Source organism: Thunnus maccoyii, chromosome 1 (genome assembly GCF_910596095.1).
Source record: "Thunnus maccoyii chromosome 1, fThuMac1.1, whole genome shotgun sequence".
NCBI classification, from domain to species: Eukaryota; Metazoa; Chordata; class Actinopteri; order Scombriformes; family Scombridae; genus Thunnus; species Thunnus maccoyii.
Window position 1 is genome coordinate 2,978,179 of NC_056533.1, and position 25,565 is coordinate 3,003,743.

Sequence of the window (25,565 nt, forward strand, 5' to 3'; positions counted from 1 at the left end):
AAGAGTTTGGACTCCACCAGTCGACTTTCAGGCAAATCGTGTGCAAACTGACATGTCCAAAGACATCCCACACCACTGTTACCGTCCCCTGGAGTGGTCAAACAACGAAGATCACACGAAGAGCAAGGCGTGTTATAGTCCAGGAGGTCACCAGGAACGTCTAGAAAACTAAAGGCCTCTCTTTCAGTGGCTACAGTCAATGTTCATGAGTCCACCATCAGGAGAACATTGAACATCAATGGTGTGCATGGCAGAGTTGCAAGGAGAAAGCCACTTTTCTCCAAAAAGAACACTGCTGCCGTCTACAATTTGCTCAAGACCATGTGGACAAGCCAGAAGGCGACTGGAAAATGTTCTGTGGATGGTTGAGACCAAAATCCAACTTTTCGGCTTGAATGAGAGGCAAACAAAGGCGATGAGCAAACACTGCATTTCAGCATAAGAACCTTATCCCATCTGTGACACATGGTGGTGGAATTATCATGGTTTTGGCCTGCTTTGCTGCCTCTGGACCAGGACGGCTTGCAATCATTGATGGAATTATGAGTTCTTAGTTGTACCAGCAAATGCCACAGGAGACTGTCAACGTATCCATCTGTGGATACCGATGTGCTGGGCTGATAAACAGTTACTGGAAATGTTTGGTTGAAGTTATTGCTGCAAAACGGGGTCACACCAGTTACTGAAAGAAAGGGTCCACATACTTTCGCCTCCCACAGATGTCAGATTGGATCATTTTCCTCAATAAATAAAGTTTTATGTTTTTGTCTCATTTGTTTAATTGGGTTCCCTTTATCTAGTTTTAGGGCTTGTGTAAAAATCTGATCATGTTTTAGGTCATATTTATGCAGAAATAGAGAAAATTCTAAAGGGTTCACAAACTTTAAAGCAGCACTGTATACTGTGTGTGCAAGAAGGTGGAAGTGGAGTAAGGCCAGGAGCATCGGAGGTGGGTTCAAACTGTTCTACCATGGTGTGGATGGGAGGAGAAATGGGGTAGGGGTAATCCTGAAGGAAGACTATGTCAACAGCGTGTTGGAGGTGAAGAGAGTGTCGGACAGAGTGATGAGTATGAAGCTGGAAATTGATGGTGTGATGATGAATGTTATCAGTGCATATGTCCTGCGGTCTCCTTTGGGTCCACTGGGTATAGCAGACCAAGCATGCTCAGTTGATTAAGCTCTCCCAGCTAGTATTTCTCGTGGCAAAAGTCTTTGTTATGAATGTCCAAAAGAAACTGACAATCATAGACATATTTCCCTTGCACTCCATACGATGACACTGATGTAGACGTAGATGTAGACATGGACAAAGACACTACATGGTCAGAACTAGGAGAGGCCGCTGCAAACGTCGGTCACGCCGCTATCACACCAGTTCATGGATAGAGAGAGAATACTACCAACAAGGGCCGCTTAATTTCTCTTCTTGTCTTCACAAAATAACTCTCCTGTTAGCTTCCTCAGTGCAGTTTCTCCTTTGGAAGGTTGGCAACAGTGGCAGGTAGCAGTTAGCAGATGACAGCTAGCTAGTTGTTTTGATTTAAAAAATATATCTAAAGATGATATTTCCTCTTCTGTTTTTGATGATTAATGCTGTTATCTCTTCTTCTTTTCTGAAGATTATTTGAAGGTTATTTTGCAAAATGTCCCACTTTTTAGGTCGAAGTTTGAGATGTATTCAGGAGCCCATCTCTGGTGCAGCCACTCTCTCTCATAGAACTTAGTCACACTAAGACTTAGCCAACTTTCCCTTCTAAAAATTCTCTAATAATCTATCTGCCTGTCAGTGAGCCCATGTTGTTCTTCTGAGGAGGCCGGCAGCGTCCAGACAGTGAGAGACAGCAGTCAATATGTAATGATAGCCAGATTATGATGGTGCTGAAATTGGAAACAAATCAGATTCTCTCTCTGTCTGTCAGATCTGAGTCACTCAGTATGTGAACACACACTGTATTCAATCTGCCCTGCTCAATCACAAACACGTACACAGTCACTACACAGGAGTCCAGAAGAGAGAGAAATACAGAGAGAGAATCAATTGGACTTAGACAGAAAAAGCCACGTATGGAGAAGCATAATAATGAAATACAAGGAAAGCAGGCATCATATAAGGAACAAAGTTATTAATACCAATGTTTAAGATGGACTGGGTGAGACTTTCTGTAAAAATAAGCTGGACAGGACTTTGTTTTTTGATGACTATCAGGACATGTCTGGAGACATCATACATATCACAGACTGACCGGTCTCTGAGGTCATCCAGGCAGCGTTGGAGATGAACCTCTCCAGCGGTGACCAGAACATGTTCTCCTGTTTCCTGGATCAGAACCTCAGCACAGGGATCTGCCTGGTTCAATAAACGCATCCCACGTACCAGCTTTGGCATCTCACCTAACACACAAACACAAAGTAGAAACCAATTCGCTAATTTGTCTGTATTAACAATTTATTGGCAATAACATCTCTAGTGTAAAGAAAAATTGTACCAGTGCACCTATAGTACATTGGATGGTAGCTGTTCGCAGGAGACCCTTAAATCTGACTGATCCTAAAGATTTAACTGTCCATGAATATGTTTTCAAGATTTGGCTTTTACGCAGAGTGACAGCAAATTACATCCAATGAGACTAAAGGCCATATTTTAACCACTCAAGTGCAACAACAAGCACAACGTGGTAGGTCTTAGGTGGACGGACTGTGAGGGTGTCTCCACATGCTGTTTTGGTTCATGTACAGTACTGTGCAAACGTCTTAGGCACTAAAAGTAAAGTGAGAATGCTTACAAAATATTGCTATAAATTGTTTTAACTTATCAATTAGCTTCTTACAAAGTTGAGTAAACAGCAGAAACCTAAATTAAATCAATATTTGTTGTGAGCAGCTTTGCCTTCAAAACAGCAGCAGTTCTCCTTGGTACACCTGCACAGTTTTTCAGGTACTTGGCAGGTCGGTCGTACACGTCGGAGGCGTCTCAGCTGCTTCTGTCTCTTCATGTAATCCCAGACTGACTCCATGATGTTGAGATCAGGACTCTGCGGGGGCCAAACCATCTGTTGCGGGACTCCCTTGTTCTTGAAAATAGTTCTTTATGATTCCGGCTGTATATTTGGGGTCATTGTCATGCCACAGTTTGGGACTGATTAGGCGCCTCCCTGATGGTATTGCATTATGGATAAGAATCTAAACATCTAAAGTGCCTAAAACTTTTGCACAGTACTGTAGGTATAGCAGTGAAAAGTGCAAACGGAAGGGTGTGGTGATTAATCCAAAAATTCTAAGAACCTACTTGGATGTTTGGGTTCGACAGCAACCCGTACAATGGGCGAAGCCTCAAAGTTGAGTGGGATGAAGGGCGGGCAGGCGGGAGACGTGGACAAGGTGGCTGACTTCAAGACGCACTCCTCCAGACCTCCGATACCTGGAGGAGGATGGGAAAAGAACATTAACTGACAGCAATAAACATTACCATATGGTTAGGGTATGACGTGTATTGATGAGAAATGAATGAGGAGGAAAGAGCAAAACAAACAGAAGAAAAGAAGAGTTTCTATTTCTATTTTGTTTCCACCATCATAATGAGTTTTCATTGCTTCAGTGGCCTGCACAGTCCCTTAACCTCAACTCTACTGAGCATCTCTGGATGAGGTGGAATGAGCTGTTTGCAGCCAGACTCTGCAGCCATCCACTTTGCAGCAACTGTACAACTCATTTCTGTATGGGGTAATGTTCTTGCACAACACATCCAGCATATCATAGAATCCGAGCCCAGACAAAGTCAAACTATTCTGAAGGCCACAGGAGGCACACTATGCTAGTACATGCTGTAGAGTTGGTTTGTTTGTTGGAATATAATTCAAACAAATTCAAAATAATTTTTTTGTCCCTTAAGGGGCAATATGAGGTAAGAAAGTAAGCAAACACTAATACACACAAACAGTTCACTCTTACATATAAATATACAAAATATGACAATAAAAAAAAAAGGTTGAAATAAACAAGGTTTAAAGGCAGTGGCCAATCTAATATTGAATACCAGAAAGGGACATTATGTCAAAAAGTGCAAGTGCATTTATCAGTCTTTACACAAGGTACATTGATTGTCTCTTGTACCGCAGCTGTTCACAAGTCTACTGGCTTGTGGAATAAAACCTTTCTTTATTTTACATGCAGGCACTGTAAAATGCAATCCTGTTGGCATAAGCTTAAAGTATTCATAACATGTGACATGTGCAGTGTCATTAATAATCTCCCTTTTTTAAGACTTACTAAGTATTAAGTGGAAGGGATTTGTGTTTTGCCAATAATTTCAGAGGTCAACAACAATATGCAATTGGTTCTTTTAAATTAAAAACTTACTTTGAATACAACTTACTTTAAATAAAAGAGGTATAAAACATCTGTACTCTCTGATCTATTCCAAAGGAGTTTAGATTTATGGAGGCAGTAGATGCTGCTGAGCCCTTTTCACAATGATATCCCTATTTTCACTAACTCTCAATCTGTGATCAAATTCAATGACAATGGTGTTGAGATTTAGTATTGTTCAATGATAAGTGTTTTGTTGCTGACTTTTAGGAACTCGCTGTGGGTGTTATGTGACATTCAAAAAGTGAAATGAAAGAAAAAAACTGTCAACAATAAAACGGAAAGATACAGGCAGCACTTTATAAGAACATCCTGAGATTTAATTGGAAAGGGATGATAGCCATCAACAAGTGAGAGACTGAGGCTCCTGTTCACAGATTCTTCTCCGGTCTTTCACACTATACAGCTCCACACTGGTGCAAGTAAGCTCCTCTCACTTCTCAAGATAAATCTCAACATTGTAGGCAGAGTACTGGACTTGTATATACAGATATCAGTGTTCTCTTCACAGCTCTGTACACGGAGATCAACACAAGTATATTTCCCCTGTTTTATTTCTACCACTCATACAGGAAAATCCATCCCAATTCAGATCATATTCACACTGAACACAAGATGTGTCATTGATCTGATGTGAACAGGTTGCTGCAACAGCTATTCGCTGTTGAAGACTGCAGCCCTTAATGTTGACGAAAGAAAAATGGGGTTAGAGTTCTTACATGTGCTGATCTGCCTAGCGTGTTCAGTCTCATCTACTTTACGTCTCCGATGAAGCCTGAAAGTTGTGCAGAATTATTTGCTATATTTAATATTTTTTCAACTAGTCCAGCTATTTGTTGATTAGTGACAAAAGGGACTCAGAGCAAGGTAATTTTAAGTGATGACATTATTTTATTATAATTTAAACAATGTTTATTTAAAGGGGATTTTCAGTCCTCACTATGAGTCAAACTCAAAACTGCAACTCAATGGTGTCTTTCATTAGACCCTCCCTGTCTGGTAAATGCCTACATCTTTCAACCCTGATGAAATCACCAGGGTTATTAGCCCGGATTTGAGAAAGCACCAAACAGAGCCACACAAGACATTATACAGTTTTCACAGGCTACTTACTCCTTATGACAAAAACAGACCTTTGTATGTAAAACTGAAAACAAGCTCTTTAATTTATTGCTCAAATGTCCAAAGATGGATTAAGTAAATTCCTTGCAATTTGCATCCCTACTGTGTACACACATAAAGTGCGTTCATCAGATCTGTTTAATTCATACAGACTTTGCTCCAGAGTGTTTTTCCAACAGAAACCCATTAAAACATTTTTCATTGTGATATGTCAAGGTTAATGTTCTACAGATACATTAGACAAGTACATACGAGAGGGTATCAGAATCATTCTATAATACTAATTGTATGTGTACAAAGCTCTCAGGTTAATACAACCATACTTTCAGCACTGTTAAAGAACAGACTTTTCCACTGATTTAAGGGCCTTGGGTTCTTCCATTTACAGGTAATGAAGTAATCAGTGGAGCCGTTGGTGGTATACACGAGGTCAGAATGGAAAGGCAGTGATAATGAAGTTCATGTCACTCTGCAGATCAAATGACATAATCAGTGTGGGAGGCTGACATTGTTACGCACCTCTTTGTGCTCTACAATTCATTAAAAGAGCTGAAGTGCTTCTCCGCTTTGTTCTGTGGACAAGTCAGGGCTCGGCAACAATGAATAATGAGACAGGCTTCATGAAAACATACTGCACAAGAGAGGACCAAAGGTGTGGAGAGTGAAAAAAACGAAGGCAAGGCATTGCAGCTAATGAAAATATTCATATGAATATGCAGACATCGTTGGTGTTTGTCAATTTGTCTGTGAAATTGAGTACAAAAGAAAGAAAAATCATCAAATGAAGAAAAAAAACTAAAGAAAAAAACATGTCTAGATCTGTGTTGAGTTGATTTTTTTTTTAAAGATATCTAGGGTCAAAAAGACATAGAGAGAATGGAGTATAAACACAAAGAACATTCTTGAGAAATATATGTTTTAAACCTAATATTATAGTCCTCCGCTCGCTACAACCCACATGCACGCGCACACAATGAGTCAGATGTACTCAACAAGATAATTATCAAGAATCTACCCAGTTGTTGGCTAAACATAATCCCAAACTATGCCTTTAAAAAAGTGAAAAAGTAAAACTAGCCAATTTAACAATTGGCATCTGCTTTGGAACACCCTGCTGGTTCTCAGAAAAAGATGACAGCAAAAAGTGAGTGTGCCCAGACTGCACAGGATAATAGATTCACAAACATGCAGAAAGAAGTAGTAGGCAGTTGATAGCAATTGAAAACACATTGATGTCAACAACAGAAAGGCCCCATCCCTCACTCTTGTCATGTTTAAGGGTGCTGCCTAAGGGACTAATAGGGAAGCAGCACCTGAAGACTGGTGTGCTTGCTAAGGTAGCACACATGAAAAATTGTAATCAATACAGAGAAGATTAGCACGGATGCAAGGATGACACATTAACTTGTGAAGCATTTACATATTTTGATCTGCTTTTCAGAGGGGACAAATAGGGCATTTCCATTGCAGTTCCCCAGAGGACCAAAAACCTTTTGACAAACTAAGGAACCATGCATTTCAACTGCAGGAACCATGAAATGCGTTTCGACTGTAGGATCTTTCCCCAGGCACTGAGAACTTTTTGAGGAACTCATACTTCCTCACTGTGTTTTCACTGGAGCAACAAGGTTCTAAATTGAGTTCCAGGGAGTTTTATGCCCCAAAAAGTCCCTGTTCAGGGATTAGAACTGTACAAAAGTACAGGAACCTAGGGGGCGGGGTTTGCAGAGATGACCTTCACTGATTGGTCAAACACAAACAGCATGGTTGCTTCAACCTATGTACTGCTTCATTCATAAAACAAGGAAGTACTGTAGTATCGATTTAGGACCAGTTTAGGATGAGGGGAGGACATTTCTCTTCGTTTGATAGTGTTTAAAGTAAAGCTAAAGTTTGTTAGTAAAGTTCGTTGTCACCTTCCCGATTCGTTTTAAGAGTGTACAAGTAAGCGACAGAGAGGGAGATGGCACGGCAGCAGTCAAGTGAGGAGAGGGAGTGGCGGTAGAGAGAACAAAGCAGTGAATGAGAGACATAAAATGTTATTTTCTGATTGTTTCATAGAAGTTACATTCTAAAGTACAAATAAACAACCATCAAACACTCAACAGGTGATTTAATGTGGAGACAGATGCTCTTACTTTCATTTTCCTCCTCTGCATTTCTCCTTTTCATTCATTACATCCAACTCATGAAGCAGTGAATACAAAGAGCAACAGGACAGATCTGTGTTGTTTTTTCCTCATGTGTGAATGCTGTGTTTCAAGCACAGCTGTAATCTTTTAATTCCTCATGAGTCTACTCTGCACAATCTACCTGGTTCCTCAGTTGTGGTGGAAACACAAACAGGACTACATTACAGGGAATTAAAGTTCCAACTTTAGTTCCTGAGATTAGTTCCAAACTACCTGAAACTTTTGGTTGAAACATGGCTTTTTTTTTTTCTTTTTTAACAGAGTGGGCAGTGTTGTCACTGGTCACTCCATCTCAAAAACAAATGGGAGACCATCACTGTCATTTTCAAGCCAGTAAGCCAGGAAAACCAAAAATCCAACCAGAGCCAGCAAACTACCCAGACATTAGCCAAGAAATTTACTTTGTCCTTTGGACATTTTATGGAATGAACATTGATTAGCTGAGATCATAAAAATGAAGAAGCCTGGGACAGTGTTTTAGCACCTACTGCACAATCAATCTTGCTAAGACAGCATTCAGACTGACCTAACTCCAGTGTGAAAACATTCAGTCTCCTCATTCGAGTTCAACATGGCCACCTTTCACAGCACACAGTGGCATTCTGTTTTAGTAGGTTCATCTACCAAACCTTCATCTACCAATTTAAAGATGTGAAGATTGACAAAAACTCCTCACTTTGGAGCATTTTATCACTTTTATGAGGATGTGGTTCTTATGAATACAAAAAGACAAGTGACACACAACAGCTTTTTTCTTAAAGTTTCACACAGGGTAGACAAGGACAGAATAAATTAAAGTAATCTAAGTAACAGTAAACAGATTTTTCATAGCTAGCTTTAGAAATTCATTTAATGACTCAAAGATAAATTATAGTACAATGCAACTTTAACTGGTGGTAATTCTGACTTTCAATCAAATCAAATCAATTTCAACAACTCTCTCTTTATTCCCTTTTAGTATAATTTCCATCTGCCTCATTTGTTCTCTCTTTACCTCTCTCATCTCAGTTGCATTAATCACTCCCTTCCTTTGCTCTCACTTTCTCTCTGAGCCAACTTCTTTTTAAAGTGATTTTTAAAAAAAAAAATGTTAATCGAGACACACAGGGCTGAAGATATTCAACACCCAAACTCCAAATTCTATCCTTTAAGGTTTTCCCAATTGTCATGCCAAAAATGGACAGACTTATTTCCATCAGCTTCACAGATACTGGCACACTTTATCTCACACTCTCACACGCCCCGGGCCTAGAACAAAAATATGTGCTGTTGTGTAAAAAGCATGTACACACAGACACACAAGTCTCAGTGCTGGCTGACTGCTAGAGCAGATGCAGGACATTGTTGGCTGCCTCCCATGTAACTTGACACTGTAATTACTCTAAGGTGACTCGATCCCTAGAGGCCTTCTAATCCAACAAAGAACAATAAAATTGAAGAGGAGAAAAATGAACTCAGAGGACCCCGACCAGCCCACAACTGCTGCTGCAGACATACAACAGACGTGATGTGAAGGGAAATGCACAGCGGCAGACTCTCACCCGGTCATAACAAAGCATCCTTTGAATGTTTCATTGAAGAACGAGCATACGCGCACTCTCATTAGTTCTCATATACTCTTTAATCTGACTTGGAGAAAAGCATATCCACAGGCAGACATGCAATAACTCCTGCACTCAAGGAATATTTCAGTCAATCATAAGTTGGATACAACGCTGTTTTTCAGGGATCATATCAACTATATGGACATCAATAGCAATGCTTGAAGCCGAAATGCTGTTATAGCATGCACTTTTGGACCACATGGCTGAAGACGTGTGGTCCAAATCTTCACAAATATGTCTGGCCACACCTACACAGGGGAAGGACATATTTAACCTGGTTCCCCACTGGCAATAAGGGGAAGAAACATTCAGGTTTATTACAAATTAGGTCATGCTTTTTGTCCATCATTTATAGAAGTTAAGGCAATATCTCAAGCCCAAAATGAACCAGTCCCAAGCACCAGTTTCGTAAGACATTCACAATGTTGGAATTCAATATATTATTGTTTATGATCTTTATTAATAAGCTGTGTGGTCATCTGCTGTACAACAATTTGCTGTGCAATGGCAGCAGTGTCTTTCCAAACTTTCCAGATTTCTATTAATTGTGCATCAGATAACTCCACAATATGTTTCTTTACATAAGAAATAATTCATCAGACGGAAAAGTGTATACAACAGCATGCTTCTTTCTTACCACTTTCCTATCCATGGTGGCACGCATAGTAACAGCGACACTATGCGCTCATCAAATGCACAGCATACTGTTCTGTATATTATAATTTCATTGTCTTTTTTTAAATAAGACACATATCAGAAAACTAAACCAGAGCAGAACCAAAAGACAAAAAAAAAGGAAAATAATGAATTACACTGCTGCATCACTAACACTGCGTGTCTAAGCACAAGTGCTCAATGACAAAGATGGATGGCGCTCTTTGAATTTTGTTGCTGGTCAGGCTCAGCATCATGTTGAGCAAGTAGATCCAGAAATGGCTGACACATATCGGAAAATTTATTAAGACTGTCCATCATGCCATATTGAACTTTATCCATATGCAATGTACCAGTGAGCTCAGTAAGCCAGGTCTTAAACTGAGGCCAGAGCCTTAAAACGACTTTCTTTGCGATTACGATTCCATATATAAAAGTGCTTTGTATGGAGACGCTGTGGTTTCGCAAGGAGAGAGAAAACCCAGATAGTGCAATCTCTGGATCAGGTTCAAACACATAGCCGTACATGTCAGAGAACTACTTGAATATGTCACACCAAAAATGATACAGTTTTGGACATGTCCAGAAAAGGTGGGTCAGAGAGCCTTCTGCTGATTTACATCTATCACATAAAGAGGAAATTGTAGGAAAGATTGTGTGCAATTTAGCTTTTGAATAATTAAGCCTTAAAGTATCACCTTAAAGGGTTAGAGTTAGGGTTAGGGTTAGTTAGGGTAAGGGGTAAGGGTTAGGGTTAGGGTTACTTGATGCCTGGCATTAAAAGAACAAGATCGGGTCCCACTAAGGCCCTCCTCCCAAACATCAACCCCAATCTGTGTTCCCAGTTCCTCCTCCCAGCTGTTTTTCAGAGAGTATGTGGCATAATTCACTCATTCGGAAAATACATTTACAAAGTCTGAGACCAGTTTTTTGGATTCAGGTTGACCCAACAAAAGCTTATATCTCATTCTTTCTTCAGGGAGAGACTCAAAGTTAGGTACACGCTGACGGACATAATTCCTAATCTGCAAGTATCTAAAGAAATGTTTTGTGGGAAGAGAGAACTTATTTTTTAACTGAGTAAATGAGGTAAATTGCTTGTTAATATACAGATCTTATAATTCTGTTGTTTTTAACAATGACAATAAAGCTGGCTCTATTCTATTCTTTCTTACCAGTTGCACAGTAGAAATGAACCAGGCCACGTTTACAGCCAAAGACTGACCACTAACAAGCTGTGATGCAGAATGTTGCATAACACCGACTGGACTGTGACACACCAAAGGCTTAGGAAGCTCACAGTAGTAATTGTCATGTAACTGTAGACATTCAGCATATGTGTTTCAGCAAACCTGAAGGTATAGAAAACAAAACTCAATGGAATTTAAATTCAAGCCCAAAGGAAATATTAAAGAATAAAGAAACAAAGCTCACAAACTCAACCCTTTCCAACTGAACATAGCGATTTAAAATAAAACCATAATGGACAGGCTAAGACGAATGTCAGCAGGAAACTAATACAGGTTATAACCTTGTAATAACCTTGTTCTAGACAAATGGAAGACTGAACAAAGAAATCTGTCATTGTGGGAAGAAACTGCAAGACTTCCAATACCCGAATGTAAGATGTTTTAATACTATAAAGCTTATTTTGAAAGGCTTCAAATTAGGACAATTAAGTTTTAGAGTTCATTAGACCTTTGAATAAACCTCAACTGATGGTATCTGTTGAGTAAAGCTGAGGCAAGACTAAGCTGCTTGAATGCACACAAACACACAAGGACACACATGCACACACATACTGTATGCACATACACCCCAGGGACCAAGCCTGGTTATGTCCAACTGCAGAGCTAAGGATGACTCAAGCCTGAAGACATTTCCTCCAACCACAAGTACAGTTGGCTGTGACTCTGGTTATATAAAGATTTTTTTTCTCATCCTCTTTATGCCCCCCCCCCCTCAACCTCCATTAAAACTGGCTCCCAACACACTCAAAGGAATGAGGGAGAGGCGAGGTAATGAAAATGGAGAGGAGGTATAAGGAAGGCATAAAGACAGAAACAGGGACATGTTGTACAAGAAAACTCGTCTTGAGGTCTTATATCAGTTGTGTTCACTGTAGCTTCATTTTATTAGTAAAACTCATACTAACACACTCAGCTGTTACAATACATTACACTTTTTGTCACACACTGCATTTTATAATTTTCTTGTACAACCTTTTTCCAGACGAATGGTGAAGACAACAAGTCACTGGATGGATATTTTTCTGGATAATATCAACTTTATTTGGTATTCCTTATTCTGTAAGTGGCACCAAAATAGTACTGCCTTATACTAGAGGTTCCTAGGAAAAGTAATAACAGAACTGAAATTTACTGAGCAACACTGGTTTAAAAGAGCACTCCTCCATCATGACTCACCACTGGTCCAGCTCAGCTGTTTAAACCTTTCTTACAATGCCCAGTATTCAGTGCAAAGGCTGCATTCTGACATTCCAACCACATCATTATGCTGCCCAGTAGGGCTGCAAAATTAGTCAGTATTATCATCTGTTGATTTTCAGTGACACATTTTGTAAATTGGTGCAAATACAGAATCCCATGGAAGCTACACATCTGTAAAGAGCCCATGCTGGGACCTGAAAACCCAGATATCTGTCGGAAGTGATATTTGATGCACTGAATGGGTCCAAGGAGCTCCCCGGATTTGATGCTTCTTGTAAATGAGGATGAAAATTACAAACTTGACAAATTAGAAATTTGGCAGATAAAGACAATAAATGACCAACAAGACTAACATTGTGTTTACACTGAAAACGTCTCAGCAGGGTTCTTCAGTTAACTGTGTCACGCTTGTCTGACAGAACAGCATGCTTCTATGTTAATCAGTACAGCTGTCTACACAGCTTGTGTATCGGCTCTCGACCGGCTCTCGACCAAAGCGTATTTTTAGGCTTCAAGTCAATTTTCTCTGTTTTACGCATGTAATTGCAGTCACTGTGTATTGAGCTCTGAGCACTTCCAAAACACCGGTGACCCACGCTCAACACTGGATCTGAATGCCTCCTGTAGACACACAGATGGAGCACTCACTACTGCTGCTGCTCTGCTAAATATGTTGCTTAGCTACGCTTTTTGTGTAGACACTGTGTAAGAGTCAACAGCCATGCTAGCAGCTTCATGAGGCCATAGCTGCTTAGGCACAGCAGTGCTTTGAAATAAATGCTAATGCCAGCATGCTAACAATGGCAATGTTAACATGCTGATCTTTAGCAGGTGTAATGTTTACCATGTTCACCCTCTCAGCGTAGAGTGTTAACATGCTAAAATTTGCCAATTAACACTTAACACAAAGTACAACTGAGGCTGATGGGAATATCATTAGTGTTGGAGGTATTTGGTCATAAACCAAAGTATTAGACACATTTTGACTTATGATGGCACTACAGGAACAGAGGGGATTACCAAAGTACCAATGTACCAAAGTTCTCAGTATTCCATCCCACAGTGGCGAAGGCACTTTACTCCAAAACAAAAATGCCAACCTCATGGTGACACCAGAGGAAAAGTCAGGGGATCATATAAGTCATTAGGATTGTTCTCTTGGGAGCATGAATGTCTGCATGAAATTTCATGGCAACCCATCCAACAGCTGTTGAGATGTTTCAATCTGGATCAAAGTGGTGGACTGATTAAACAATCTTTCTATCCCTAGAACCACAATGCTAGTGTGGCTAAAAAGATTTCCACTGACAGACTGCACAAATGGTAAAATTGCAATACATACAGATATGATACGTAGGTCTATTACAACAACCGCAGATACCCAGAATTACATACATGAAAGCACGAAACAAAATATGTATGCATTAGGAACTAGCCAACATAGTACTGTGGTGATAGAGTGGACGTTGGGTAGAAAAAGGCCAGTGTATTGAGCTACCAACACTATTTTACATCAAGTATAACACAGAAAATCACCACACTACCATTACATAAAGTAAAACCCCAGTTGGCCATGTTATTAATCAAATATCAATTTAATCCATTTAATCCATTCATCGATTAGTCAATCAAAAGAAATTTGGCAACTATTTAGAGAATCAATTAATTGTTTCAGTCATTTTTCAACCAAAAGTTCCAGTTCCAGCTTCTTAAAAGTGAAGTTATGTTGTTTTTCTTTGTCATATACGCTATGACAGTAAATTAAATAGGTTAGAAGAAATAAGGAAATTAATAAGCATTTTTTAACTTTTTTTGATATTTAATCTGGTAAATAATACACTGATCAATCAAGAAAATAATCTGCAAAATATTTGATAATGAAAAAAGTTATTAGTTACAGTTAAAAAATGCTTTTGTTTTCTATAGTTAAACAATTTACAATTTAATGAGACAGATAATTGGCTGTTGGGAAGCCTTACAAGTATCTCCAGTGTGATGAGAGAATTACTATCTGTTAATGAGTGACAAGTATTCAATTATCCCAATAGTCACTCAGATCAAGAATTAAAACATTATGGTAATACGGTTCCAAAACGTTTCTACTGAATCTATTTGATTTCCATATAGGTGCTATAATCAGATATTCAGGCTTGGACTGGGACAGAGCAGGAAGTGGGATTGACTTTTTGCCTTACACATGGATGCAATAGAGGAAGTCTGCCTGTCATTCTCAGGAAGCATCTCAGAGCCAGACGTATGGCATGAATTAGGTTCTACTTTTTGTCACCTTACAAAAAAACACTTCAAGAAGCGCTGTAGCAGTGGAAAACCAGCAGATTGAAAAGCAATAAATACGATGTGGGGTTGGAAATTGTTAAATGTTCTGTGTGGATCGTGTTTTATTAAGTACAAGGCCAGAGCCTCGGAAATCTGCTCCCTTTTAACATCCTATGGAATTTCCCTTGCACTGGAAAGTCCCACTTCAGCTCCAGAGAGCCAAGTGTGTATGTGTGTGTGTGTGTGTGTGAGAGAGAGAGAGAGAGAGAGAGAGAGAGAGAGAGAGAGAGAGAGAGAGAGAGAGAGAGAGAGAGAGAGAGAGAGAGAGAGAGAGAGAGAGAGTGAGAGAGAGAGAGAGAGAGAGAGAGAGAGAGAGAGAGAGAGAGAGAGAGAGAGAGAGAGAGAGAGAGAGAGAGAGAGAGAGAGAGAGAGAGAGGAGAGAGAGAGAGAGAGAGAGAGAGAGGAGAGCATAGATGTGAGCATATTGTGAATGCATTGGCAGGAGTGAGGGAACTGCACAACTGGCCAAGTAACACACATTATTATATTACTCGTGCCGTGCAATATGACTAAAAGTGATATCACAATAAATTTTACATCATGTGACAACTATATTTATCACAATATATATCATTAAATACATGTTAAATACTTATTTTTCTCAAATCATTTTAAAGCCACAACATAAAAACTTACATAGTTTTTAAAAATCCAGTAATTAAAGTACTTGCTTAAATACCCTGGAAAAAGTTAAAACCCAAATACAACAAGCAGTTAATGATCTTGTAGTAAATGTACTATGATTTAAATTGCTGATTAAAAGCCTTTTGTAGAGATAATCAGCCAAATGTCATTTTTGCTCCCCTGATCTTAAAGAGTTTGAGGGCCCAGTATTTCCTACAGGTGGATTTGTGTTGGATGTACCATAGAATGGATTTGAGCACTTTTTGTACTGTTGAAAACTAATTGTATCTCAAAATGTACAAAACTATAGTAAATGAGAGAGTTAAGCACACTGCAACTTAAAATGGCTATAATTGCTGTTTTTATAACTACATACAGTGACAGTGTGTAATGTGTTGGTCGTGTAAGTTTAATGTTACTTGATTATGATAACTGCTGTGTAAACATAATTTAGCTAAAGTAGCTAACATTAGCCCAGTGGCTCCAAAAGGGAAAGATGGCACCAACCATAAGCTGCAACTCTGGGCTTCAAACTGGCTCCTATGCAAACCAGCAGGTGATGTCACACCTCACTACATCCATCTAGTCTATGCTCTCAGCGCTCTCACAGCATCGTTTTTGGCCACAGTAGGCATCTGTTTCCAGAGAAAAAGCTCCAAAAACCAACTCTACTTGTCTTTTAAAATGGGAGAGCAAACTTGGAAAGATACATAATTGGCAGAGGGGTCTGGGGGTCGTCCTCTAGAAAAAAAAAAGTAATTTAATACAAATTTGCTGCATTTCTACACTACCTAATCTCTTGGATAAAGTAAAGACACAGCCATCTGCACTAGTTTAGATTAGTTAGATTGAGGGTGCTATGAAAAGCATGAATGCATCAAGAACAGTATCTCACATTATGAATTTATATATATACTTATAGTTTTTCACAGTGTGAGAAAATGTGTAGTGTGAGAGTGTGTGAAGTGTCAATTGCATGAATCTCATGGTCAATGCTTGAGAGGCTGTAGCCCTGTTAATAGCCATGTTACACTTAAAAGAGCTGACTCTGATTCGGCTGCTCACGAAAGAGCCGAATCAGAGTCAGCTCTTTTAAGTAAGGGTCCGATCAGTGGGCTAGCATAGTTAGCTAATGTTGACTCTCAAATCAGTTCGGCATTTCGGGGACAGTACAATCCTACCTTTAGCTAATCAAACGTTTGTCTGGAGTCAGTGGGTCAAGCAGGTTCATTCAACATATGCTAGCCTATCTTTTCCTATGTTCTATTTTCAGTCAGTGTTCACAGTTAAGCTAAGTGGCATGTTTCTCACCTTTGCAAACAGTCAGACTCCTGTATGGATTGACAGACTGTGATTCACACAGCATGCTGTGGCAAACGATCAGTGATGAGTTCAACTGAGCTAACTCAAAGGGTGGTCCAAAAATGTGTTATTTTTTTATAACTTGTTTTTGTCAGTTGCTAAAAACAGTAAAATGATCACTGATATAGGCTGCTTAAATATAATCACCTGATTGCAGGGACTGTATGATGATAAGTTTATTTTTAAAAAGACAAAAAGTGGGGTAGAAAAACCATAACTTTGCTCCCCCTAATTGAATAATGGGGATGCATTTGCTCCACTTGCTCCATTGCTCAGATGCCTGTGATGTCAATTTGTCCAATACCTGAGTGGTTCCAAACGGACCCAAGTGTATGTGGTATCACCTCCCATCATGTGGTACATCACAATCACCGCGGGAGAAAACAGTGTGTTTTGAGTGAAGAGAATATAAACTGTGAAGTAAAAAGAATAGACATGAAGAACAAGTTAAAGGAGAAAGAGAACGAGGAGGTAAAGCCAACCTCCTCCAAATTGTCTTTTGTCCATCTATCACCCAGTTGGCTACAGAGGGTTTTATTGTTGCTACAGGAAGTGGAGTAGGATTTTCAGTCACTATTATATGTTATAAATGTCTGTTTGAAGCATATAAACAAATTATTTTCATTTCTATGACATTCATTCTTAGGACATTATTATTATAATATTGCAGCTCTTTCCCATTGCCACTGCTTGTTTATTGATCAAATTAATTGATAGTGCATCAGGCTGCTGCCGGTGTTTGTATTCTCTCTCTGTACAGGTCTGTTCAGGTTGACCGCATTTTGCATTGGGTAGTTGTGTTTGGGTCTATTCGTGTCAGGTCTATCTGTGCTCAGGTCCCCCTAAGGTAAGGACTCTCTTTTTTGAAAATGAATTTATGCATGTTGGGTCCGTTTTCCACACGTCTGTTTCCTGTACACTACCTGCTCAGCAGTACAGGAACATATGTCAAAAATGTCATCATGTTTTCATAAAATTGCACTTATCGAACATTCTTTCCCCTTACTCTCACAATAACCTGAAGTCTCTAGTGTGTATTTGATAACACTGGACTTCTTCTCCATATGGTCACACATGCACTTACACTCACCAAAGGGGAAGAAGCAGTATCAGTAGTGCTGGGCTATAAAACACTAACTACTATCAGCAATAATTATCTTGTTTTTCCCTCCCTACACAGCAGCATTATGTAACATTATAGTTTGTGACTGAGCAAAAAAAAAAAAATTGAGATAATTACTATTGCCTCTCACAAAATCTGTGAGTAATCTTCTCTAGCTCTTCACTCTTCCACTTGATTCCAAAGAATACATCAGTGGGGGGGCTCACAGTTGGTGGACATACTCCAAATATTCAAAAAATGTTTATATGTTCTGCAGATGTCCCAGTCCCATTTTACCACTAATCCTGAGGATCTGAGTCATTCAATATTGTGCATCTGATCTAATAATCATGTTATTGTTATTTTTCTTTATAGTTATAATCTCAAAGATTTTCATTCAAATAAATGTCTAAGTTACTATCGCTAGTTAAGTCACTATCTATCACCGAATGAAAGTTCATGCATTTACAGTATTATGATTATGAACCAGGTGTCGGTGGCGACTTTCCCACCATGCATTCACATCATGAGTGGCGCAGTTAGTGATGCGTTTTCTATCATCCATTGGTTGATCTGCCAGAGAGGGTAGGCGGAGCTAACGCAACAGACTCACTCTTCAATTCGCTTGTGATAGTGTGACGTCACGACACTGTTTGGATCTCTGGGAGTGAGGTCAAGTGAGGTCCAAAAACACAATTACTGCTAAATGCAATATGGTGCCACCACAGAGAATGAAACCTTCGAGAAACGAGATCTTCAAGATTGCCACTTTTAACAATATAGCTGCACAGGCTACATTTATCATAAAGTGGCCCTACATTAAAATTGGTAATCATTTCAAATATGTGCGACAGCTGAATAGCTCTGAATTAAAAAAATATAACCTGCATCTTTCTTTCTTTCATCTTTGTCTTTCTTTTTAGGCAATGCTTATGGTAGTGTGTTTAGAAACGGCTCTGAAGACTAATAACAGTGAGCACATTTTCAGTCTCAGGAGAGAACCTCCTTGTTTGACAGATGCAACTGCACATGAGCAGGAACGCAATTCTGTTTACAGCGCTTCACCAGCTTGTTGTGCATCATATCACGACCTTTGTTGTTTGTTGGTTCTTTGAGAAAATTACAAAGTAGCACAAAGTCAAGAGGTTGTGATACCTCTTGACTTTGGTAACCGTGTTCCTAAGCATGCTCAGTGGCGTCATAGACGTGTTTTATCTCATTTTTGGACAACAACAGAGCTCTACAGCACGATGTACTACTTGTTCATTGTTGGTTTGGTTCTGCACATGAGGGAAAATAAAGAAAATTGCCAGCCTTATCCCTTAATAAATGCCTGAATGAGTAAAATGTTCAGGACCACTGCCCGCAGCCATCGAGGACAGAACTGGATCAGGGCTACTTCAACTCCTGCCTCTGTGAAAAAATGCAATGTATATTTCTCACTACACATACCAGTCTGTTGTATTCATAAAAAACTGAAAAACAAAGTACTGGATAAAGTACTGGACACTGCAATTCTCCAACTACAACTACACACCAGACCAAAAAGGTAAAAGCATTGTGTGGGCTACAGTAGATGATGGCAGTCTGACAGGTTCCCCTGTGACTGTCTGTCTGAACACCTTTCTCATGACTCAACTAAGATCTGCTTACATTCACTAAGCATGTGTCTGTGAGTGTATGAGACCAACTGTTGTGTGTGTGTGTGTGTGTGTGAGTGACTAAGTGAAATCGTAAGGGGGCTCATAACCCGACATACAGTATGTGAAGGGAGTGTGATGTATGCCAGAGTAACAAACCAATCAGCCTTTACATTCACACTGCAGTCACCTTGGGGTCTGACGCATGAACACACAAAGAAATATATAATTTCCCACAACCCCCCAGCATTTCACGATCCAAATAGGCCTAATTATCCAGAGCGCAGTTTTGTACTTGCACTCTGACAAGTGAGTCACCTGTAAACTAGCTCTTTTATTGTCGTGCTCTGAACAGTAAGCCACAACCTTCTGCTGACAGCATGGCCCGCAGCGTTTGTTCTATGTGTGGGTGTTTTTACATCTGTATCAAGTAAGAGGCTCTTTTTCCACCTTCATTAATCTGCATCCTGGATACCAAGACTGAAATCACATCACACATCTTAAATCTGTGTGTAAATTCAGCAATTAAGCGATCCAAGACACTTAAACCAAACACAAGTGGCCAAAAATGTAGCAGATTGATAATACTTTGTGATTGGAGGTCCAATCAGTGTTGAGTCTGACAAAAATCAATCAAAACAATTAACTCACCTTGTATTGATATGTATTGCAAGTGAAGTATAATAACTAGACTAGACTTTTGAAAGGCTTCAAAGGCTTCAATCATTGCAGCTTAACAGGTGTGTAATTGGATTGCTGACAACTGAAGATGGGTGGTCGCTACAGTATTTGTATGGTGGCCCAGACAGCTCAATGCAGTTCATCTTGGAAAAACACAACTAAATGGAGAAAATGTATTCTCCGTTATTGACGCATACACCCCTCTCCGAAACAGCTGTTTTCTAATCATATACTGTATTAGCAACTGTAGATAGGAGAATAAGAATGATACTCGGTATCCATATAGTTGGAGGATGTTGTCATTTCTTTATGTCTGATGCTGCTACATCTCGGTTAAGTGTAATGTTACCAGCTCTGTCAATGCATTGCAATGTTACTGTGAATATCAACTGCCACAAGACAATGAAGAAACAGAAGTTCCATCACATAACACAACATGTTAACTGATAAGGGATGGAACCATAATTGTTATTACAGTTTCCAGCTCATTAAGTTCATAATTAATAAAAGTAATGCTGTCTATTATAAAAGCCCTGCAATGAATTCTACCTTCATGAAAATGATTCAGCTTTTGTTAAAACTGTTTTAGAGAGATGTTGATTCAACTTTATGCTCACTTTAGAGGTTATACTTTGCAGTACTGTATGGAATAAACATAACTTACCTGCCTTACAGCCTCTTTCTAAGGCTACTCTGTAGGGAGGGGTTAATGAAAGTGCACACACACATGTTTCCATCATTTCAGAAGACTTAAATTGACTTACATTCATTCCTGGATACATTCCTGGATATTTACCCTAGCCCTAACCATAACCACTTCTTGCCAAACCCTAACATAACCTTAACCTAAACCTAACCTTACCTTAAACCAAGTCTTCACCCTAAAATTCATGATTTACATTATAGGTACTTGGTTTTTGTCTCCAGAAGGGAGACGACTCCCCACTTGTGACTGTATAAACAGAAAAATGTACCCACAGCATGAGGACTACCTGGTGCACACGCACATATAATGTTGGTATACTACTTCCAGGGCCAGATTTACTGGGTGCAGATGTGAAGCAGACTGCCACAGACTCATGCAGTATATTTATCAAACAGATACACTGGGCTAAAGGCTGCACTCGCTGTGTCATCTTACCAATTGTTTGCAAGGTGCAACTCTTTCCTTAATGCTGTGCATTTAGGGAAGTGTCACGCAAATAATATCAGAAGTCATGTTAGAAGTTATGTTTATTTATTTATTTTCATGTTTGTTGCAGTGAGAGATTGTAGAGGAGAAAAGGGGGAGGGAGGGAGAGAGAGCGAGGGAGGGAGATGGTAAACCTCTGTTCAGTATCCTGCTCTTTGTGATCATAAATACTGTGTTTTAATGCAGCCAAATTCACAATATAGTTGTTCTCATTTACATATTTTTTTCTGTTCAGAAAGGTACAAGTAGGAAATTTGACCGAGGCCCCTTTATACTAGTCATACCAGTCATTACCAAACTGTTGCGCGGCAGCTGAAAACATCATTTTATGATCACTACATCAATGACAAAAAAAAATTCAGGTTAATGACAGCAGCTGTACTGTGAGATCAGCTATTGTGCCATTCAAAATGACTTATCATAGAGAAGGTTAGAGGCAACAAAGGGGTGCTGTATTCAAGTGCAGCCACAAAGCATCTGTTACCATCTAAACAAGCTGCACACATGTATTTATGCTTGTAAAACACAGAAAATGTTGGTAAAAAAAACCCTCTAGACGACTAAGAAGGTCGGCTGCTAAGAAACAGACATTCTGCTTCTGAAACATTTTCTGTGCAAACCGAAACCTCAAAAGAGCCGTGACTGAGCAGGAACGCAGCTGAAATGTGACGCAGCCAGATCCTATAACATTAAGTGTTATAGAGCCATAAAAGCTCATAGGGAGGAAGTTGTGGTTGTCCACAGAGTCTATAGCTATGCTAGCAGCTCTGTGAGGCTGTACTTAAGCACAGCCTGCTTTGAGCTAAATGCTAACGCCACCATGATAACATGCTCATAGTGACAATGCTAACATGCTGATATTTAGCTGGTACTGATTAACATGTTCCACATCTTAGCATGTTAGCATACTACCATTTGCTGATTAGCACCTAACACAAAGTACAGCTGAAGCTGATGGGAATGTCATCAGTTCTGTCATTAGTTTAATTGGTCATAAACCAAAGTAATGGACAAATTAAAATTCTGACGTCATGGTGGCGCTAGATGAAAAGTCAGGGGATCCCCAAAGTCAGCAGTCTTCATCGTCTGAGAATGTGCAAAATTTCACGGCAACCGATTGTGTCAACAGTTGTCAACTATTGGCATCCCTAGACCCATGCAGCTAGTGTGGTTAAAACTGCTAATAATCATTTTAATTGTAAAAGTGTGTACATGCACAATTATGTGGGACCTTTAAATCTGGATGGCATGACATTCCCCCCACAACATATTTTTCTAATGACAAAAGCTGCATATCAACATCATTTGTAGGGAATGTGGCTTCAAGAGAATAAATAAAAGCTAGTCTCGTCTTTCTGCCAAGAATATGTGGTGACCTGTCAGTAAGTGAAAAACATAAACAACTATGTGGAACATTCAGGTTTTTAACATGCACGTTTCAAAAACACAAAATACCTAAAAGTTCTGCCTGGCTGAGATGACTCAATATATCAGCAATGACCAAAACAAAGTTTTCATCACATCTCTGAGTAAACACACTGTTAACTGCTTTAACATGTGTGTGTCTATGCAAGGTAAAGGACAGAGATGGAGAGCTGATCGGGCCCTGCTGGAGAAACTTCCTGTTTTCCTCATGAACGATACATGACACCAGTGCCATTAATCTCAGTGCTATTAAAATGCCTGTATTTTCCACTTCAGAAAACTATCAGACCCTTGCTGATTTCTTTGCTATTATACCAAAGGGAATCGAGGCTATTTTAAGGCTATGAAAAAAAGAAAAAACACTCCACAGAGATCTTAGTCGTCTCTCATTTTACAGCCAGACTACAGATTTCTTTTCCAGTCCTGGCAGGACAGATAACTCACAAAATATATGCTTAAAAGAGAAGGCTGACAGGTCAGGGTCTGCAAGTTTCAGGAAGAAAAACCTGAAGGCACTGAAATTAAACTTAAAAAAAAAAGAAAACTCACTTACCAATTGTGGTACCTAGCCATGGATAGAGTTTGTTTTATGTGATATTTTGAAATATTCAGTGTTCAGACTTCCACCCAAACACAATGGAAAGAAAGTAGTTTATTGTGCTTTGATTATTGACAAATGACATTTGAAGAAACAGCAATAACTCTGACCAGGAACAAAGTCCTGCTGTGAACAGTTTTCATTGGGACTATTTCTTCAGTGGAAAGTAGTTCCAATGAAAACTGTTAACAATGAGGTCTGTGTATTACTAACAGTAAGCAGGACAATGGCACTAGGAAAACACATTGGTGCAGAATTGGTGTGCCATATAAAGCACTGAAAAATTACATAAGAGATTATGTAATTTTTCATGCTTTATATGGTACTAAGATATGCTGCATTGAATAGGGTTGACAAACAGTACCACTGTAAGTGTGACTTCCAACTTCTGACTGTGTTCACCTGCACATCCAAAGTGCTTGACTTATGAGCCCCATGCTTGCAGACATGTAATTTACAGTTACTTTTCTCATGTTGCTAATACACTGGCACACAGAACTTCATTTTTTTTTCTGTAAGTTCTGGTAGCTCATTAAAGTTATATCACAGAGAATTAACCATTTTCTATACCATGCCCCATTTATTACAGTTGCTACATCTGTCAAGCTCTCTGCTCTGTCATCTTTCCTTCTACAACTCATCACTTTCCCCAGACCTTGCATTTTTAAGAGGCGTTCCAGTCCGTGCCATTCACCACCTGTCCACCAGATGCCCTCAGACTTCCCCCCCTACCCGATCATCACCGATCAGCACGACTGCTCCTCATTTTCACATCAAGCCACATGTGTCCCCTATCACCTCTGCTCTCTATATATGCCTTCCCATAAACACTTGTCCTCTTCCATATCACCCATGTTGCCTATGTTGATGGGTTCTCATTGCTGTCTAGTCATCCAGACTGCTACCTGTCCCTGTGTTGTGGCCTCTGGCCTGCCACGCTTACCCTATTGAACTCATTTGCCTGCTCCCACTATTCATGTTGCATAATGTAAGCTTGTCCACCTATTACCAACTTCTGTTAAAGTCACTTAAATGAACCAGCCTGCTTGAATGTCTGCGTTTGGGTCCTCACCCTGGCTGTCCCATACACAATCATGAACATCAATGTTTAGAATGATTTACTACTCAAACTTCTTAGAAATTTTTGAAACAATTGGTCCTTGAATTCAGACAGACATAAACTAAAGCAGGGCCCAATTCTGCCTGCTGAAATGACAACTGTTGCTATCAGATTTTACCCACTGCAGCTAGCTAGCTAATCAAGCTAACTTTAGCTCCATGAGTTCGTTGAAAACGCCATCCGAGTCTGATTTTGTCATGTTTTTTCAGCTGACTTGTTTGAAAACAATAACCGTTTAAATGGTTCTTCAATATGTACTCGATGGGAACATGCATGATACTGTGCTAAAGGACTGAGGCTAAAGTTATATATACACGGCAAAAAGTCAGCATCCTCATCAGTTGATGACCCATGTAGAAGGTGGAAAATAAGCAAAACTGCATTGGATCTTGAATAGCAACATAGAGCTAATACATTTCTAGTGTTATTATTATAATGATAAGAAAAAATGTATTGTATAGTTTTACATTTCCACAAATGTTGGAAGAACTGAAGTGTGACGGACTGAGATATCCTGACCTGGATGATTTTTATGCCACTGAAGAAGCTTTGAAAGTCTGAAAAAATAAAATAAAATTCTCAGTTTGGGCTTTGAGACTATACATTTAGAACAGAAAGCCTGTTTTGTAAACTGGGGTCAAGGAGTCTGAAAGACGAGAGCATTTACCAGAAAAAAAGGGTTTAGAAAAAAGATGCAACTGGTTGCATGGTAAATGTCAGACAAAGTGTTTTTAGAACTAAAAGTCAGGATTTCCCTTCCTCTGCTTCTTTGATTTTCACTTTCTTTTTCTTTAATCCATTTCTTGTAAGTCCAAATTGATGGAGGTGCAATATTAAATAATTCTGTAGTACTCCTTTATCATTGGATATGTAATTAGTAGTAAATGAATATCAGCAATCTGATATTGAACATTCAATGACAATTCAATTTATCACTTAATTGAATTCTTTCCTGTTTTATCAATTTATACACACATCCCTATCTGTCTTCGAATGGTTATTCAGTTGACTTTTTTTTCCATCTTCAAGACTGTAAAATGTTTAATGCAGGCCGTTCTATGAATAACAGTACAGTAATTGTGTTAGGTGAGGTTA

General features: G+C 39.3%; 1 protein-coding gene and 1 non-coding gene across 3 annotated transcripts in view; one reads left to right on the forward strand and one right to left on the reverse strand.

The window, feature by feature from the left end:
- Positions 1–25,565, reverse strand: part of efl1 (elongation factor like GTPase 1) — a 125,942-nt gene that overhangs the window by 42,548 nt on the left and 57,829 nt on the right. For both annotated transcript variants that reach the window (XM_042411896.1, XM_042411886.1), the window contains exons 16-17: positions 3,289–3,420; positions 2,246–2,393 (exon numbers count right to left, since the gene is read on the reverse strand). In XM_042411896.1, the coding sequence (XP_042267830.1) occupies positions 2,246–2,393; positions 3,289–3,420 (280 nt within the window). The remainder of the gene's footprint in view (positions 1–2,245; positions 2,394–3,288; positions 3,421–25,565) is intronic.
- LOC121904481 lies at positions 6,815–6,916 on the forward strand. Its single transcript, XR_006098243.1, has one exon. It is a non-coding gene; the product is annotated as a U6 spliceosomal RNA (small nuclear RNA).